General features: G+C 45.1%; 1 protein-coding gene and 1 pseudogene across 1 annotated transcript; one reads left to right on the forward strand and one right to left on the reverse strand.

The window, feature by feature from the left end:
• Positions 1-5428: 5428 nt before the first annotated feature.
• On the forward strand, positions 5429-16354 carry XCR1 (X-C motif chemokine receptor 1). The gene is made up of 2 exons (XM_003926254.4): positions 5429-5495; positions 11342-16354. Exon 2 carries the CDS (start codon positions 11373-11375, stop codon positions 12372-12374), a length of 1002 nt encoding a protein of 333 aa, XP_003926303.2. The 5' UTR covers positions 5429-5495; positions 11342-11372; the 3' UTR covers positions 12375-16354.
• On the reverse strand, positions 7560-10111 carry LOC101053938 (nuclear receptor-binding factor 2 pseudogene; annotated as a pseudogene).
• Positions 16355-17626: the final 1272 nt, after the last annotated feature.

Raw genomic sequence — 17626 nt, forward strand, 5'->3', positions numbered from 1 at the left:
TGTGCACCACCACACCCAGCACCTGGCTCATTTTTGCATTTTTAGTAGAGACAGCGTTTTACCACGTTGGCCAGACTGGTCTCAAACTCCTGACCTCAGGTGATCTGCCCGAATTAGCCTCCCAAAGTGCTGGGATTGCAGGCATAAGCCTAAAACCAGGGGGAAAAAAAAAAAAAAAAAGGTCTCTATGGGGCTATTGAGTCAATTTCATTATGAGAAATTAGTTAGTGGGTACCATGTGCCGAGTCTGTCCCGCAGACTCTGGCTGAGCAACAGATGAAAAGAGTACGCAGATACAGGTATTTTGCCTGTGAGTGCAGCTAGGGGACCACATGGCTTAGCACCACTGACCAGAAAGTGTGCCACGATAAGCTGGAGAACCTTGTATTTATTTTAGTACAGATTTAATGACAAAGGCCTGGAGCAAACATCCTTTGTGGGTAATTAACATTGTCAACCCCCTGAGTAGAGAGTAGTCCTGAGCAGGGATGACCAAAGGTTGCTTTCTGGAAAAATAGGTAAATAAACTTATCTAGGTAAATTCTTTTGCACTCCCTTGTTATCTGCCCTTTGCCATTTGCCTCAGAGTAAGAACGGCCTCCTTCAGCTCATTCTTCCCCACAGCTTTGCAAAACCTCCCAGCCTTCCAAGAAGGTTTGTGTCTTTCCTGTAATTTTCCCACAACCCTGACCAATATCCTACAACCATGTACATTATCATTATTCAGGTGATATATATCATAAAAGCCCTGACTTCACCATTATCCAATATATGTGTGTAGCAAAATTGTATTTGACCTCTACATTTACGTATTTTTTTTTTTTTTTTTTTTTGAGACGGAGTTTCGCTCTTGTTACCCAGGCTGGAGTGCAATGGCACGATCTCGGCTCACCGTAACCTCCGCCTCCTGGGTTCAGGCAATTCTCCTGCCTCAGCCTCCTGAGTAGCTGGGATTACAGGCACGCGCCACCATGCCGCTAATTTTTTTTGTATTTTTAGTAGAGATGGGGTTTCACCATGTTGACCAGAATGGTCTCGATCTTTTGACCTCGTGATCCACCCGCCTTGGCCTCCCAAAGTGCTGGGATTACAGGCATGAGCCACTGCGCCCGGCCATTTACAAAATTTTTTGAAGAAAACCTAAAACTAACATTCTTAAGGGTAAGGAACTGGGTGCTTTTCCCCTAAGAATAGGAGCACATCAAGGATGTCCCCTGTCACCATTCCTATTCAACATTGTACCGAACATCCAGTTATTGCAATAAGACAAAAAAAAAAAAGAGGGAAATAAAAGGTATAAAGATTCAGAATGAAGACATAAAAATATCTTTGTTTACAGATGACATGATTCTCACAGTATAAAATCTCAAAGAATGCACAAAAACTCCTGAAACTTATATAGCAAGCCTGCAGAAGGCAAGGCTAATATACAAAAGACCTTGCTCTTCTAAATACCAGCAATGGCTAGGCACGGTGGTTTATACCTGTAATCCCAGCACTTTGGACGGCTGAGGTGGGTGGATCACCTGAGGTCAGGAATTCGAGACCATCCTGACCAACATAGTGAAACCCTGTCTCTAGCTAGGCGTGGAGGCAGGCACCTGTAATCCCAGCTACTCGGGAGGCTGAGGCAGGAGAATCACTTGAACCCAGGAGGCAGAGGTTGCAGTGAGCCAAGATCATGCCACTGCTCTCCAGTCTGAGTGACAGAGTGAGACTCCATCTCAAAAAAAAAAACTAGCAATGAACAGTAGAAACTTGAAATTGAAAACAAGACCATTTACATGAGCACCAAAAATTTTAAGTGCCTAGGCATTAGTTTAATAAAAGATATACAGAATTTATATAAGGAAAATATAAAACTTTGTAAAAGAAATCAAAGAAGACCTAAATAAATGGGGTAATATTCCATGTTTAAGGATAAGAAGACTCAATATTGTCAAGATGCCAATTCTTAACTTAATCTATAGATATAATGCAATCCCAATTAAAATCGGCAATTTATTTTGTGAATACCAACAAACTGATTCTAAAGCTAATTTGGAAGGACAAAAGACCTAGACCAACTAACAAAAAAACTGAAGAAGAACAAAATCAGGACCTACCACCACCAAACTTTAAGACTTTTTTTTTTTTTTTTTTTTTGAGACAAAGTCTCTTTCTGTCACCCAGGCTGGAGTCCAGTGGTGTGATCTCGACTCACTGCAACCTCTGTCTCCCAGGTTTAAGCAATTCTCCTGCCTCAGCCTCCTGAGTAGCAGGGATTACAGGCATGCACCACCACACTCAGCTAATTTTTGTATTTTTAGTAGAGATGGGGTTTCACCATTTTGGTCAGGTTAGTCTCGAACTCCTGATCCAGTGAGCTACCCACCTCGGCCTCCCAAAGTGCTGGGATTACAGGTGTGGGCTGCCACGCCCGGCCACTTTAAGACTTTATATAAAGTTACAGTAATTGAGATAGTGTGACACCTGGTGAAAGAATACACTAATTAACTGGCAGAACATAACAGAGAGCCCAGAAATAGACTTGCACTAATACAGTCAACTGATTTTTGTCAAAGGGGCATAGGTAATTAAATCGATAAAGGATATTTTCAACAATGGTGCTAGACCCATTATACATCTCCATTCAAAATAGGAATCTAAACACAGATCTTACACCTTTGACAAAAAACTCAAAATGCATCTTTAATCTAGATGCAAAATGCAAATGTACAAAACTTCTAGCAAGTAACATAGGAGAAAATCTAGATGACCTTGGATTTTTTGATGAGTTTTTATTATTTTTGTTTTTCTTTAATTTTTGTCTTCTTTTTCTGATACCTAGGTAGGATCCAAAATTGATGAGTTTTTAGATACAATGTTGTGAAAGAAAAAATTAATAAATTTGACTTCATTACAATTTAAAATTTTTGCTCTGCAAAAAAAAACCTTGTTAAAAAAATGAACAGACAAGCCACATACTAGGAGAAAATATTTGAAAAAAAAATTGGATATAGGACTTACATCCAAAATAGACAAAGAACTCTTAGAACTTAATGGTAAGAAAACAACCCAATTTAGAAAATCGACAAAAGATCTGCGGAGACCAGCTCAACTGTGGAGACCCCAACCCAGGCGGTGCTGAAGGAATTAAGAAACAGACACAAAGATAGAGTGCAAATGTGGGATCAGAGTGGGATGCCAGGGGGCTGATAGCATTTCCCAGCTGACAGCCCAGAGCAGACTCTGACCAATGTATTTATTCTTTGTGAACAAGTGATTATTTTTAATAAGCAGGTGCTAGTGTTTCTTCATAGAGTAAAGATAGACTAAACATGCAGATAGTGCCTGTTCACTGCTAAAATAGAAATAAGCTAGAAAGCACTCTTTGTAAGTCAGCACTGGGGACAAGGTCAAATATCCTGTGTTTGGGGAGCTGGTTTAACTAGGGCATGAGCGGTACATACTGCTTACTATTCTAGCAGTTTTCTGCCTGGGGATGGCTCGGTGTTCCTTGCCATCACCTCTCAGCAAACAACATATACTCCATCACACACGTCAAGACCTCCTCCCAACAACAAAAACTTCACCACAGATGATAGACAGATGACAAATAAGCATATGAAAAGATGCTCAACATATTTCATTATAGAATTACAAATTAAAATGGCAATGAAATATCCCTACACACAAAGCTGACATCAAATGCTAATGAGAAATGTGGGTATGTAGCAACGACAACGTTCATTCATTGATGATGGAAACGCAAAATGATCCAGCCACTTTGGAAGGCAGTTTTAAAGTTTATTACAAAGCTAAACAGTCTTACTGTTACAAGATCTTTGGGGTATCTCTTTTCTGGCTGGAAACCTGTGACCAGTGGTGCCTTTGCCCAAGTTTTCCTCAGGCCCACTGGGCTCACTCTGCCCACTCAGCCTGGCAGGCTGCACTATCAGCCTGGATCCCATGCCTCCAAGGGAGACTGTGAGTCAGGCATGAAGTAGCAAGGGATGTGTGAGCAAGTGTGGGGTCCAGCACTGCACAGTAAGACACGCCGGCCGCTGCTGTGGGGTGAGCAGCTCCAGATGCTGGCCTGGGTGCCGGCCCTCTCTGAGACTGTGGCTGAACCAGATGCACCGCAAGAAGCTTCCCCAGCTAGTACAAGGGAATGCGGTGGTGCACAGAAGCTTGGAGACCCAGGAATCACAAGGCCCCAAAGAGGAAGTCACAGTCCTGGCTTGGGGAGTACCCCAGTCTGGGATCCCCAAAGGACCACAGCTTTTCTCTCCTTCTCTTTGCCCATGTGGCAGGCAAGGGGCATGTTTCAGCCCTGTTTGTGTTACAGTTCTTTTTACCCTCACCATTTGGTGGGTCTCAAGTTCTTGTCTTGTGACTAGGAAGAATGAAGTATGCAGACAAGTGGAGGGTGAATGAGATGAAGAGGAGCTTTACCGAGCAATATGGAACAGCTCAGCGGAGAACTGCAGTGCACAGCTCCTTTCTGCAGCCAGGGTGTCCCCTTGAGTATTCAGCTCCTAGAAAGGAGAAGACCCTGGAGTGGGAAGCTCCTCTCTGCAGGCAGGTCATCCCGTTGCCTCTGCAGCTCTCGGCAGAGAGGAGGCCCGAGAGTGGGTAGCCGCTCCTAGGCAGCTCATCCCATCATCTCTTCACCATCTCTCCGTCTTGTTCCCAAGTCTGGCCAAGTCCAGGATTTTTATGGGCAGCAGAGGGGAGAAAGTACGTGCTGATTGGTCCATGGGCAGCCATAGGCCAGCACAGGGAAAAGCACCAAAAGTCCCCCTCTGGTTCATGGAACTGTCAGCCCAGCCACGCAGCTTCAGGCCTTCCCCAGCTTGAAGGTGGGGCTTCACCAGGGATCTGGCCCTTTCCACCCAGGAGCTTGTCTGCCTCCCACCACTATTTATGGCATCCAGGCTGTTCGTGCCAAGGGATGCCTGCAGGCCTGCCCTGAGCTGCCCTCAGTGCCTCCTCCTCAGCCTCCCTCCCATGCTCATCAGTGCTCAAAGTCCAGAGGGGGCCAAGGTGACAGGGCCTGGCATTTCAGCACTGCCCCAAGCATGCACACACCCAGCTGGTTTGCAACAGCACCTGAGCTCAGCCCCAACCTTACTCTGAGACCAGAGCGTGAACTGACAGCGGGGAGAAGCCAACCAGCAGAAAGCAAGCCCTTCCAGGCCTGCATTGGCAGGGGGTTCCTTCCCAGGCCCCTGAGAGTGCAGAGACGCCTGGATCTGCAGCCACAGTAGACTGACTTTCAGGCTGTTCTTGGTTTGAGGGAGTTCCACCAAGGATCCAGCCTGCCTGCCTGTCTGTCTGGCTTCTTCTTTCCTCCTTTCTCACTACCTGTCTCCCTCTGGCTCCCTGGCTCCCTCTAAGACTCCTCCCATCTCCTCCTGAATAAGGCAGTTATTTCAATTTTAGTAAGTGAAATATAAAACAGAGAAGCACCATTTCTGCCTCAAGACGCATGTAAAGAGGTGTAGATTCGGGTGAGTTCCTTTACAAACATTTAAAACTTATGTTTTCCTCTAATTTTAATAGCCTATATCAGGAGTTCTTAAGCTTTGCTGCACATCAGAACCACCTACAGGGCCAGTAAATATGCATATTCCTTAGCTACCTCTGGAAGCTCTGATTCCTTTGCAGTGGGGATTTCCCAAGAAACTGCATTCCCTTCAGAAAAGTGATCTGGGCTGGGCACAGTGGCTTATGCCTGTAATTCCAGCACTTTGGGAGGCCAAGGTGGGCAGATTACTTGAGTCCAGGAGCTCCAGACTAGTCTGGCAGATTTCTTGAGTCCAGGAGTTCCTCACCTAACATGGTGAGACCCCATCTCTACAAAAAATACCCAAGAAATTAGCTAGGTGTGGTAGCACATGTCTGTAGTACCAGCTACTCAGGAGGCTAAGATGAGAGGATCACTTGAGCTGAGGAGGTTGAGATGTTATCATGCCACTGCATTCCAGCATGGGTGACAGGGCGAGACCCTGTCTCAAAAAAACAAAGAAAAATTGATCTGGGGACCATACTTTGAGTAGACCTGACATATAAATAATATTTTTCTTATGCTAAAGGAAGTAGAGAGGTTTATTTGGCTACACATCTTTATGTAATGCCTTGCTATTATTACTGGTGGTTGTGTAATTTAGAGCTGTCTTTCTCAAACTAAATTATGTTACAGTACAGAAAGCTAAATTCACTCCCTTAGAATTGAGGTGGGCCACGGAGATGGGGAGGGGAGGAGACAACCAGCAAAAGGGAGCCAGGCCACCGCATGTGACTTGGAGAGGCTGAGACTTGCCATCATTTTTCTTTTTATCCGCAAAGGCTTCTAGGTGCAGAACATGACTACCTCTGAGATTTCTGAGTAGATGAGTTAATAACCAGCCGAAAAATGATTTTTATAGATGCCCAATATCCCTTTTATTTCTAATTTGCTGAGAATTTGTATGTTGAGCTTTGTCAAAAGCTTTTCTACATTTATCAGAAAAGATCAGATAGTTTTTGTTTGTATTCTACGAATATGATGACTTAAATTGATTGATATTTATGTATTAAAACAATCTCATATTTCTAGGATACACTCAATTTTGTTATGTTATACTATTCTTTTAAAATGTATTGCTGGATTTGATCTGCTAATATTTTGTTAAGAATTTTTCTGTTTTGGCCAGGTGTGGTGGCTCATGCCTGTAATCCCAGCACTTTGGGAGGCCGAGGTGGGTGGATGACAAGGTCAGGGGTTCGAGACCAGCCTGACCAACAGGGTGAAACCCTGTCTCTACTACAAATACAAAAAAATTAGCTGGGCATGGTGGTGCATGCCTGTAATCCCAGCTACTCAGGAGAATCACTTGAACCTGGGAGGCAGAGGTTGCAGTGAGCCAAGATTTTGAGATTCTATCTGAAAAAAAAAAAAATTTCTGTCTTTTTTTCAGGAGGAATATTATTCTGTAGTTTTCTATTATTGTAATTTGTTGGTCTAATTTTGGTATCAGGGTTATTCTGGCCTCATAAAAGGAGAAATTATTCCATCCTTTATTTCTGTTAGTTTCTGTAAAACTGGTGTTATTTCTTCCCTAAATGCTTAAAAATGTTGCTAGGAAAGTCCTCTAGTTCTCAAGTTTTCTTTGTGGTAAGGATTTATATAGTTAATTCTATTTTTAGAACAAACGTAGGGCTGTTCACATTTGCCATATCATCCTATATCAGTTTTGATATGTTGAATTTCAAAAGAAATTCATCCATTTAAGTTGTTGGATTTGTTAACATAAAATTGATTATAATATTTGTTATTCCTGTAAAGTCTATAAGATCTATAGCATATTCCCTCTCTTTGTTCTCAATCAATCTGGATAAGGTTTCATCAGTTTTTTGGTGTTTGTTTCTTTGGTTGGTTTTTTCTTTCTTTTTTTTCTTTTTCTTTTTCTTTTTCTTTCTTTTTTTTTTTTTTTTTTTTTTTTTGAGACGGAGTCTCTTGTTGCCCAGGCTGGAGTGCAGTGGCACGATCTCAGCTCACTGCAACCTCCACCTCCCAGGTTCAAGCAATTCTCCTGCCTCAGCCTACTGAGTAGCTGGGATTACAGGCACCTGCCACCAAACCTGGCTAATTTTTGTATTTTTAGTAGAGACAGGGTTTAGTCATGTTGGCTGGGCTGGTCCTGAACTCCTGACCTCAGGTGACCACCTGCCTTGGCCTCCCAAAGTGCTGGAATTACAGGCATGAGCCACTGCACCTGGCCTGTTTTTTTTCTTTTTTGAGACAGGGTCCTGCTCTGACACCCAGACTAGAATGCAGTGATGCCATTATAGCTCACTACAGCCTGAAAGTCCTGGCCTCGAGGGATTCTCCTGCCTCAACCTTTCAAAGCACTGGAATTACAGGCACGAGCCACATCTGTAGGCTGATTGTATCAATGTATTAAAATGTTGTCAAACAACCAATTTTGATCTTGTTCATTTTCTTTTCAAATTTTCTATTTTATTTCTGCTTTTATTTTTATTAATGCCTTCTATTTACTGAGTTTAATTAGCTCTTCTATTTCTAGCTTCTTAAGTCACTGATTTAAGTCTTAGATTTTAGACATTTATTCTTTCATATACAAGCATTTAAAGCTATGAATTTCTCTCCAAGCATTGCTTTAGTTGCATTCCATGAATTTTGATATGTGATATTTTCATTATTATCAGTTCAAAATACTTTATACTTTGCCTTTTGAGTTCTTCTTTGACTCATAGATTCTTTAGAAGTATGTCAGTTGGGGTTTTTTAATAAAACACAATTACTTTATTTCTTACAATCAAACACTGCCAACTAGCATTACTTCCACTCACACATCATTAAAAACAAAGGACTTAGTATTTTCAAATGATGCATTATACAGTGAACAAGGTTAGAACTTAAAATGCACCCTGGTTATGCAAACTGGTAATTTGTTTAAAAAAGCATAACTAATAATTTGGTTCCTTTGTTCATAAAATGGAAATTTAAATATTTCTCCTGATAGTCCTGAGGTTATCATTATGGTAGTGCAAAGTGTGGCACATATAGTTTCATCTAGAAAGGTCTGTATTTTGCACACATTATTTAAACAAACAAAATGGTGCATTAACAAAATGCAGTCAATACACGACAGAAAGCATGTTTCAAATACAAGGCAGACCCTTGGGCCACTGTGTTTTTTAGGTTTTGCATTATCATTTATGTTATTATAGATTAATTACACATAACATACTTTTATGCATTTAACCCTAAAGATAAGAAAAATACTTGTTGCTTGAAAAAAATTATTCCAGGTAGCCATTTGGTTTGTATCAGGACAAACTGAACCTCCCTGAGTTTAGTGTCTGCCAAGTTGGAATCATTAGTTCAAGTCAGCGAATCAGATATTCGACACATTTCACAGTGACTGTTGCTCAAGTCCTGGTAATGCCTCTTCTCCCACAGTCTGCCAGATGATGAAGCATTTCTGGGATGCCCTTTCTACGTGATTTTCGCTTTTTTTTTTTTTTTTGCTGGATTAACTATTACTGTATTATTTCCTCTTCTCCTCTGTTTCGTGGCCTTCCATTTTAATTACTGATAAATCCTTTCAGAATTTCCTCAGGGAGCTCCATATGGGGAAGTTCTGGAGATGTAAAATCCATGGAAGAAAGACTGGGGATTGAAATGTCCTTGCCTTTCCCGGTATTTGCTGCAAACTTCTGCCAGGTTGAGGAGATTGTAGCAGTTTCTGAATGTGGCAGCAAGCTCCATAACTCCGACGTTTCAACAAACTCAGCATCTACATCCAGCTCCTTTTCTATTGGGCCTTTTAGAAGTCGGGCCTTTTCAGCCTCTAGTCACTTATTTTCATTCCTTCATCTTGCCTTCTCAGCCACAACGAAGTCCACATGCCTCTTCAAATCTGCAGTTCTGATTGCCTACTCCTCTATAATTGTTTTATCATCTTTCGGGGCTTTGCTTCCCATACATGGCTCTGCTGGCTCACTCTTTTGCTGAAGTAAATACAGTAGTGTCTCTGGATCCCTGTCAAAGATCTCCTGAATCCCAGGCAGGTGTTGCTCTGTGGAAGGACTGTACTTCTGAGAAAGGGGGCTCTGGCCCTCCGGATCCTCAGCAGAGGATTTGTGAGATGCCTGAAGATGGACATACATGCTCGTCTGTGTCCTGCTAGGCTTTCAGTCTTTGTTCACGCTGGGCCCTTTTCCATCTCTCTTGGATGAGGAGGAGCTGTTTCCTGTGGCTGTCCCTTTGCAATTCCAGTGAAAGATGAGCCTGCTCAGATTGTGTTAGCTTCATGGCCTCAGAAAGATACGCCGCAGCCTTTTCGTGACAAGAAATAGCCTCTTCATATTTGCCTGCAGCTAATAAACGATCTGCTCGTCTGCCCTGTTGATGAGCCAGGTTGAGGGGTCCTTCCATCACTTCCATAGACGCCAGGGTAAGCGGCGGCCTTAGAAAGGGAGCGGTGGGGCCAGCGAACACGGACGGCACTGCAGGGGAACGCAGCGCAGCCACGGAGACTCCGGCCCCTCTCTGCACCCCAAGATCCCGCGGTGGGCCCGAGGGAGGAGCAACCTCACCACTTCCTCCCGCGCCCCCCGCGAGCCCGCCCCCTGCGCCGCAGCCGTGGCCACGCACGGCGCCATGACGTCACAAGCGCCCAGAGGGTTTTTTTATTATTATTATTATTTCCAAATTGTTGAAGTTTTTCTTGATATCTTGTTATTGATTTCTAATTCCTTTTGAGTCTCTTATGTAATTTTTTTCCTCTGCTGAGATTTTCTATCTCTCCATTCATTATGAATATAGTTTCCTTTGTTTCCTTGAGAACAGATAGAATAGTTAACATTTCCATACATATTTACAAATTCCAACATGTGGCTCCTCTCACAGGCAGTTGCTTGTCTTTTCTCTTGAGTATGGGTCATGTTTTCCTATTTTCTTTACATGCTGAGTAATTTTGGATTGTGTCCAGAACATGGTTATGTTGTGAAGACTCTAGATTTTGTTTCATTTTTCTGAAAAGTGTTGATTGGTTATTCGGTGTTTGTCTTAACAGGCATTTGAGTTGTATAAACAAAAAACATAATCCTAAACCCCCCAACTAACTGAATGGACTCCCCTTCTCAGCCAAGGGCATTCTAAAGTAAAACGGAAACACTAGTTCAGGCCACAATGGGAATGGGTAGTCAGACATGCCTCATTATCCTCGCCTCTTTTTGTAATCTGGTACAGCTGACCAGCACTAACATTAAAGCAGCCCGTAAGCCTGATAAAATAGACTCTTTGTAGCAATAAGATACCAACATGACAGATAGCAATCCCTGAAAGAAGCATTTTACCCCAAAATAAATTTCCTTGATAGATTTTGAAATGGCCCTGCAATGCTATCTCTTATGGGGAAAATACATTCTGTAGAGGATCCCCTTTCTATTACAGGTCTTTTCTCTGATCCAGAAGAGAATTAACTAAGAGCCTGGCTTTTTTTTTTTTTGGAAACAGGGTTTTTCTCTGTCACCTAGGTTGGAGTGCAGTGGCGTGGTCACAGCTCTCTGCAGTCTTGCCCTCCTGGGCTCAAGCAATCTTTCCCCATCCACCACCACCTCCCAGTTTCCTGAGCAGCTAGACTATAGGCATGTGCCACCACACCTGGGTAATTTTTTAATTTTTTGTAGAGACAGCGGTGTCACTATAGTGCCCAGGTTGTCTCAAACTCCTGGGCTCAAACAATCATCTCCCTTTGGCTTTTCCAAAGTGCTGAGATTACAGGTGTTAGCCACTGTGCCCAGCCACCACACGACTTTAAACTCCACGTTTCTACCATTTCAGATGCTCTAAACGTCCCTGCCATCTGGTCCAGATGGAGTCCTCAGGCAACCCAGAGAGCACCACCTTTTTTGACTATGACCTTCAGAGCCAGCTGTGTGAGAATGAGACCTGGGTCTTTGCTACATTTGTCACCACCATCCTGTACTGCCTGGTGTTCCTCCTCAGCCTAGTGGGCAACAGCTTGGTGCTGTGTGTCCTGGTGAAGTATGAGAGCCTGGAGTCCCTCACCAACATCTTCATCCTCAACCTGTGTCTCTCAGACCTGGTGTTCGCCTGCTTGTTGCCTGTGTGGATCTCCCCGTACTACTGGGGCTGGGTGCTGGGAGATTTCCTCTGCAAGCTCCTCAATATGATCTTCTCCATCAGCCTCTACAGCAGCATCTTCTTCCTGACCATCATGACCATCCACCGTTACCTGTCTGTGGTGAGCCCCCTCTCCACCCTGCGTGCCCCCTCCCTCCGCTGCCGGGTGCTGGTGACCACAGCTGTGTGGGTAGCCAGTATCCTGTCCTCCATCCTCGACGCCATCTTCCACAAGGTGCTTCCTTGGGGCTGTGATTATGCCGAACTCAGGTGGTACCTCACCTCGGTCTACCAGCACAACCTCTTCTTCCTGCTGTCACTGGGGATTATCCTGTTCTGCTACGTGGAGATCCTCAGGACCCTATTCCGCTCGCGCTCTAAGCGGCGCCACCGCACGGTCAAGCTCATCTTCACCATCGTGGTGGCCTACTTCCTCAGCTGGGGTCCTTACAACCTCACCCTGTTTCTGCAGACACTGCTTAAGACCAATGTCATCCAGAGCTGTGAGGCCATCCAGCAGCTGGAATACGCCCTGCTCGTCTGCCGCAATCTCGCCTTCTCCCACTGCTGCTTCAACCCGGTGCTCTACGTCTTCGTGGGGGTCAAGTTCCGCACGCACCTGAAACACGTCCTCAGGCAGTTCTGGTTCTGCCGGCTGCAGGCGCCCAGCCAACCCCTGGTGCTCCAGTCCCCTGGCGGGTCCGCCAAGGAGGGCGCCTCCTTCTACTGAGGATCCTGTGGCGGCGCAGGCGCAGGTGGACGCGGGACTGGAATGGGGGTCACAGAGAAACGCGCCTGGAAGGAGCACTGCAGAGCACGCGACAGTGGGGACGCCGCCTGCCGCCACTGGCTTGCGGTGAAGGTGATTCATGACACCAGTGGGCCCCGCCAGCCTCTCGTCTGCGGGAAAGTGGCTTCCTACCTGGGAATTTTATACTGCCACCCGACAAACATTTCTTGAACTCTGAGTTCATCATGCATGCTTCTTCATCCGAACATGTGTTTCTAATCAGTGCTTGGTTCAGAAGCCTCTAAAACATGAAAGGATTCTAAAAAGGCGTTTCCTTGGAGACTTTACAGGGCCTAAAGCTCAATGTGTGATAACTGCAGGATGCTGACCAGGACAGTGTCTCCCTTTCCTGACTGTAGGGTTGTCCCAACTGGTTTATTCACTTTGGAGGCCCCGGCTCCATATTCCTCAGATACTGCTGGATGAGGCTGCCTGCAAGACAAGAGTCCCCATTCCCTGAGATAAGCACAGTCACGTTGAAATGTGGATTCTAAAATTCCACAACTAGACTGGAGAAATGTTCTGCGTCCTGGATCCAAGTCCTAGCCCATGAACTGGCCCTTAGAAATTTAGCTTATAAATATTTGATTGAAGGAATGAATGTAATAAGTGCTACCTTCTGCACTGTATTCAGAGAATACAAAGATGAATGAGATACAGTTGCTACCCTGCAGGGGCCAACAGCCCAGCCCCAAAGTCTCACCCAGCTTGGTGAACGCCCACCTTGGCAAAGGCATCTAGGGTGGACTCCTCCAACAGCTCACCCTTCCCGGGTGGGTAGTGAGCTGACTTCAGATTCGTCCCTTTGCACCTAAAGTGTCCTCCTCCTATTTGGTTGATAGTGCCAGCTTCCCCACACCCGCCCACACTCCAAACCTCAAGTCCTGTTGGAGGCCTGTATTTTCTTTCCCTAAATTTCCACAGCCAGGTCCAAATGACTGCGCCTGTCTAGTGGCTTTCCGAGTTGATTTATTCTTGCCATTGCACGCACACGGTTTCATCTCTGAAACAGGGCCTCACTTCCTTGGTGTCTCCCCACTGCTCCTCCCTTTCCCCACCAGGCCGTCCTCTGCCCTGACACCAGGTGCTTTGAAATCCTTAGTGGCTCCTCATTACTTACAAATAAAGTCCAAACACCTTAGCAAGGCTTTCAAGGCCTCCACAATCCGATGCTAGCCAACTTTTCCATTCTTATTCCACTCTAAGCTTCCTCCCCCCAGCAGCTTGGTATCCAACCCCAAAACACCACTGGCCTTATCCCAGACACTCATCTCTCCAATATCCTACCTCTAGGCATCTGTCGTGCTGTCGCCTGGGCCCGGAACATGTCCTAGCTGACAGGCCAGCTTCCCCAGGAAGCCCTCCCCAGTCTGCAAATTAGGAGAACACTCTCTGGGTTCTTGTGGAATTCCGCTTGTCCTCTCTAAAATGGTACCTGCCATTCTCCACCTTGCGTTGTAGTTACACACATGCAACGTCTTCCCTCCCTGCCCCGTCAGGCTGCAAGCTGCCTGAAGGCAGGAACCTGGTCTTGAACCAAGTGTTCTATCACCGTGTGCTCAGTGGGAGCAAAAAATCCACAGCTATTATTATCCTTCAGATTTATGCTTCTTGGGTTAGCAATGCCCTGCGGCACACTTTCCCTTCTTTGTCCCAGGCTGCTTCTCTGTAAATATTAACCTTTCTTTCCTAGTCTACACTCTCAGAGAGTAGTAGAAAGAGAGTAGAGAGTGGCAGTAGAGAGATTGCTTATCTCTCTTTCTCTCTGTGGCAATGGCTATGCTTGATCTTGCCTTCTAGTTCATGGTACATATGCCTGCCTCTCACACTGGCCCGTTGCTTCACACAGGGGCATAAATAAAAGCCACTCTAAACTTTGCCATCCACAAAGACCTGGGCCCAATCTGTGAACCTGATTTGGCTCTCGAGTGGGGATTTGAAAAAGCTTCCCGTGTAATTCTGACATGCACCTCCATTAGGTACATTTGGCTGCAGCATTTTTTAAAAATGAGGAGTCTAGAGTCTTCTACAGTCCCTTGAGCAGGGATTTGCACACAGAAGACACTCAATACATTGTTATTGAATAAAGTAGATGCCAATATAGCCCTTAGTAGCCCTATGGCCAACCTGGAGATAACTTGTAAGGCACTACCCCTTCAGTTCCAGATGCAGCTTCAGTGACCTATTTGTCAGTGGTGGGGGAGGGGGCTGGTATTTCTGGAGGAGTTTGATCAGTCTAGGGAAGAGCCAGGGCCTAATTTTCATGAGGCCAGTGGCACCTGCTGGAGAAGGCTGGGTGACACACCAATGAAGGAAAGGGGCTTCCATGGGCCTGCCAGCCTAGAGGTGGGGCCACTACTTAATCACTGATGGAAGAAACAGCATGAGGAAGAGATAATGAGGTAGTTTGTGGAATCTGAGCTAAGCTGATGGGCTTCTCATTGGCCTAATCTTTCAAACACACTTCACACCGATTCTTAACATTTTGTTCAGCTTTTATTCACAGGGCAGGCTGAGCCAGGGAGCAGAAAGGCAAAGGACTCCTACTCACCCACTTGGCAAAACCAAAGCACCTTGGGCTTTGAACCCACCCTTCTTAGAAGGCAGCTTTGGGGGCTAATGCCCCTTGAGAGGCTCACTTCACCCTCTCCCCATGCCATCCCATTTCTACCCATCCCAAGATGCTTATCTGAGTATTTCTTTCAGTACGTCCAGCCATCTTCCTGGGAGCATTTTAAATCTGAGTCTTTACACTTCTGGTGATGTTTTGGCATCCCTAATAGGGCAGTCTTTAATCAGGAGTCTAGAATCCAAGAAGCCAAGGGCAGAGGCACAAAGAGCAGCATGAATGGGAAGATAGAAGGGCAACCCAGTCAGAAAGGGGCGGATGATACTGTTGAGAAGGAGCCGGCAGAGAGCCGCACACACTGTCTTTCCCTGACCACAACCTCCATTGGCCACCTCCTGTGCTTCCCCTCCCTCCACCCATGGAAACTACTGCTCAATCTCAGCTGGCCTCTTGCAGGCCTATCTCTCCCTCCAAACAAAGGTGTCCTGGACACAGGGCTGCAGACCTCTAACCACTCCTGGAACACACACACACACAAAAACCCACAATGGTTCTATGGCATTTATACCTCCACATTCCTTCAGACAGAATCCAGAAGAGAGGAACCTTGCTATCTCTGAAGGAGAGCATGTCTCCAAGCTCAGGGCAGCCTCAGACCTCCAATGGCCTCAAGTGGAGTGGAAATCCCTCAAGGGCACAAACCCAGTCCCTACCACTTCACTCGGTATCTGGCAATGTTTGTGGTTGGTTGAGTGAGTGAACAGGAGACCATCTTTTGGCTTTTTTCTACTTCCGTTTCCTGTTACCATACTTGCCTACATTGCATCTTCTGGTCAACACCAGGTACTCTCCCCATGAGCTTCCTGTGAACCTGTCTAGGGTCCACCAGCCCAAACATCATTTGTTTCATTTGGAATTAAGCTTTGTTAAACTTTTCACAGCTTTCATTTCATTCTTGAACTTTTACAGTGCAACCGCCTGTGACGGGACAAAGAAGTCCACAAACATGGAAACCTGGTCTAAAGATGTCCAGAGTTAACTGTCTGTGGAGTCAAATTGCATTTGAGCCCTAGACCTAAACTCCAAATCCAAGCTCTTTCCCACTGTGACCTTGGGCCTCTCAAGGCTCGTTTTCCTCATCTATAAAGTGTAGAGAAGCCAGTAACAGACTCACCCACACTATGAGGGTGTGCATGAGGTCATGTATGTAAAAGTGCTTACTCTGTAGATCATTGTCCCAGATAAGTATGAATTAATATGCATCATTTCATTAAAAAAGAAAGTTTCATTGTATTATATGCACAAATAAAAGATTAACACGTATTGTCTTACCTTTGGCTGTCTTAGTCAGTTCAGGCTGCTGTAACAAATACCATAAACTAGGTGGCAAACTCTCAGCCCATAGCACTGGTTATGTTCCCTCATTTCTACCAAGAGCATATAGGTTCATAAAAGTCTTCTATTGGCTGGGTGCAGTGACTCATGCCTGTAATCCCAGTACTTTGGGAGGCGAAGTTGGGTGGATCATGAGGTCAGGAGTTCAAGACCAGCCTGGCCAAAATGATGAAACCCCATCTCTACTAAAAATACAAAAAAAATTAGCTGGGCATGGTGGCATGCGCCTGTAATTCCAACTACTTGGGAGGCTGAGTTGGAGAATAGCTTGAACCAGAGAGGCAGAGGTTGCAGTGAGCCAAGATTGCACCACTGCACTCCAGCCTGGGTGACAGAGCAAGACTCTGTCTCAAATATATATATAAATATTATATATATATATATATATATATATATATATATATATATATTCTATTTATGGAGGATCTGCGTTAGGGATTAGGGATTGGAGAACAAAGTGTGGAACAAGGCCTATGTGAGTCAGGGTAGTGGGAAACTGGGTCAATTTAGACCTTAGGTGAAATTGTCCAGGACACCAAGTTTGTCTTGAATGTTCTGTGGCTCAGTCTCCTGTCCCCATATCTCCCCTGGCTTAATACCCAGGTCTTGTGTCTCCAAGTCCAGGGCTTTTTTTTTTTCTGTATTATAAAATATCTGGGCCTGAATAAGGACCTTTCAGAAATACAGTCCTACAGTCAGAAGAAATGATACTATTATTGGCTGGGAATTTCAGGCATGCTGAAAAGTTGGTGTGAGATACTTGGGGTTTCAGGGAAGTTTGGGAAGGATAAGAGGCATTATCCTAACTCTTCACAACTTATTCTGAGCACAGAGCTTTGCTCTCCACCTTGGGCCCAGCCCAGATCGTAGATGTGGGGTTGCTGCAACCCCTCCCACACCTCCCCTGGCCCCTCCACAAAAGGAAATGAGACCAGAGGGACCAAAGAGAAACAAAGGAAGCTTGGCTCTTTCACTTTGACCATGTCAGAGAATCAGCGTTGAGCATCATTTATGGTTAGAAAGAAGAAATGTACAACACTTGGATGGTTGCAGGGATGAGAAGGGAGGGAGAGATATGAGAGAGTGGCATGCAAACCTCCAGGCAGTTCCTGGCTGATTTTGCAGAGTACTTTCCCAGTGCAAGGGCAGAGTAAAGCCCATGTTGTGGAGAGTGAGACCACAGAGATGAATTGGCCTCACTCTCGAGTTGGCCACCCTCTAGTCATTC

Source organism: Saimiri boliviensis, chromosome 8 (genome assembly GCF_048565385.1).
Source record: "Saimiri boliviensis isolate mSaiBol1 chromosome 8, mSaiBol1.pri, whole genome shotgun sequence".
NCBI lineage: Eukaryota > Metazoa > Chordata > Mammalia > Primates > Cebidae > Saimiri > Saimiri boliviensis.

Bases quoted from the DNA above. Each gene is read 5' to 3' on its own strand.
- XCR1 (XM_003926254.4), top strand. From the start codon at position 11,373: ATGGAGTCCTCAGGCAACCCAGAGAGCACCACCTTTTTTGACTATGAC.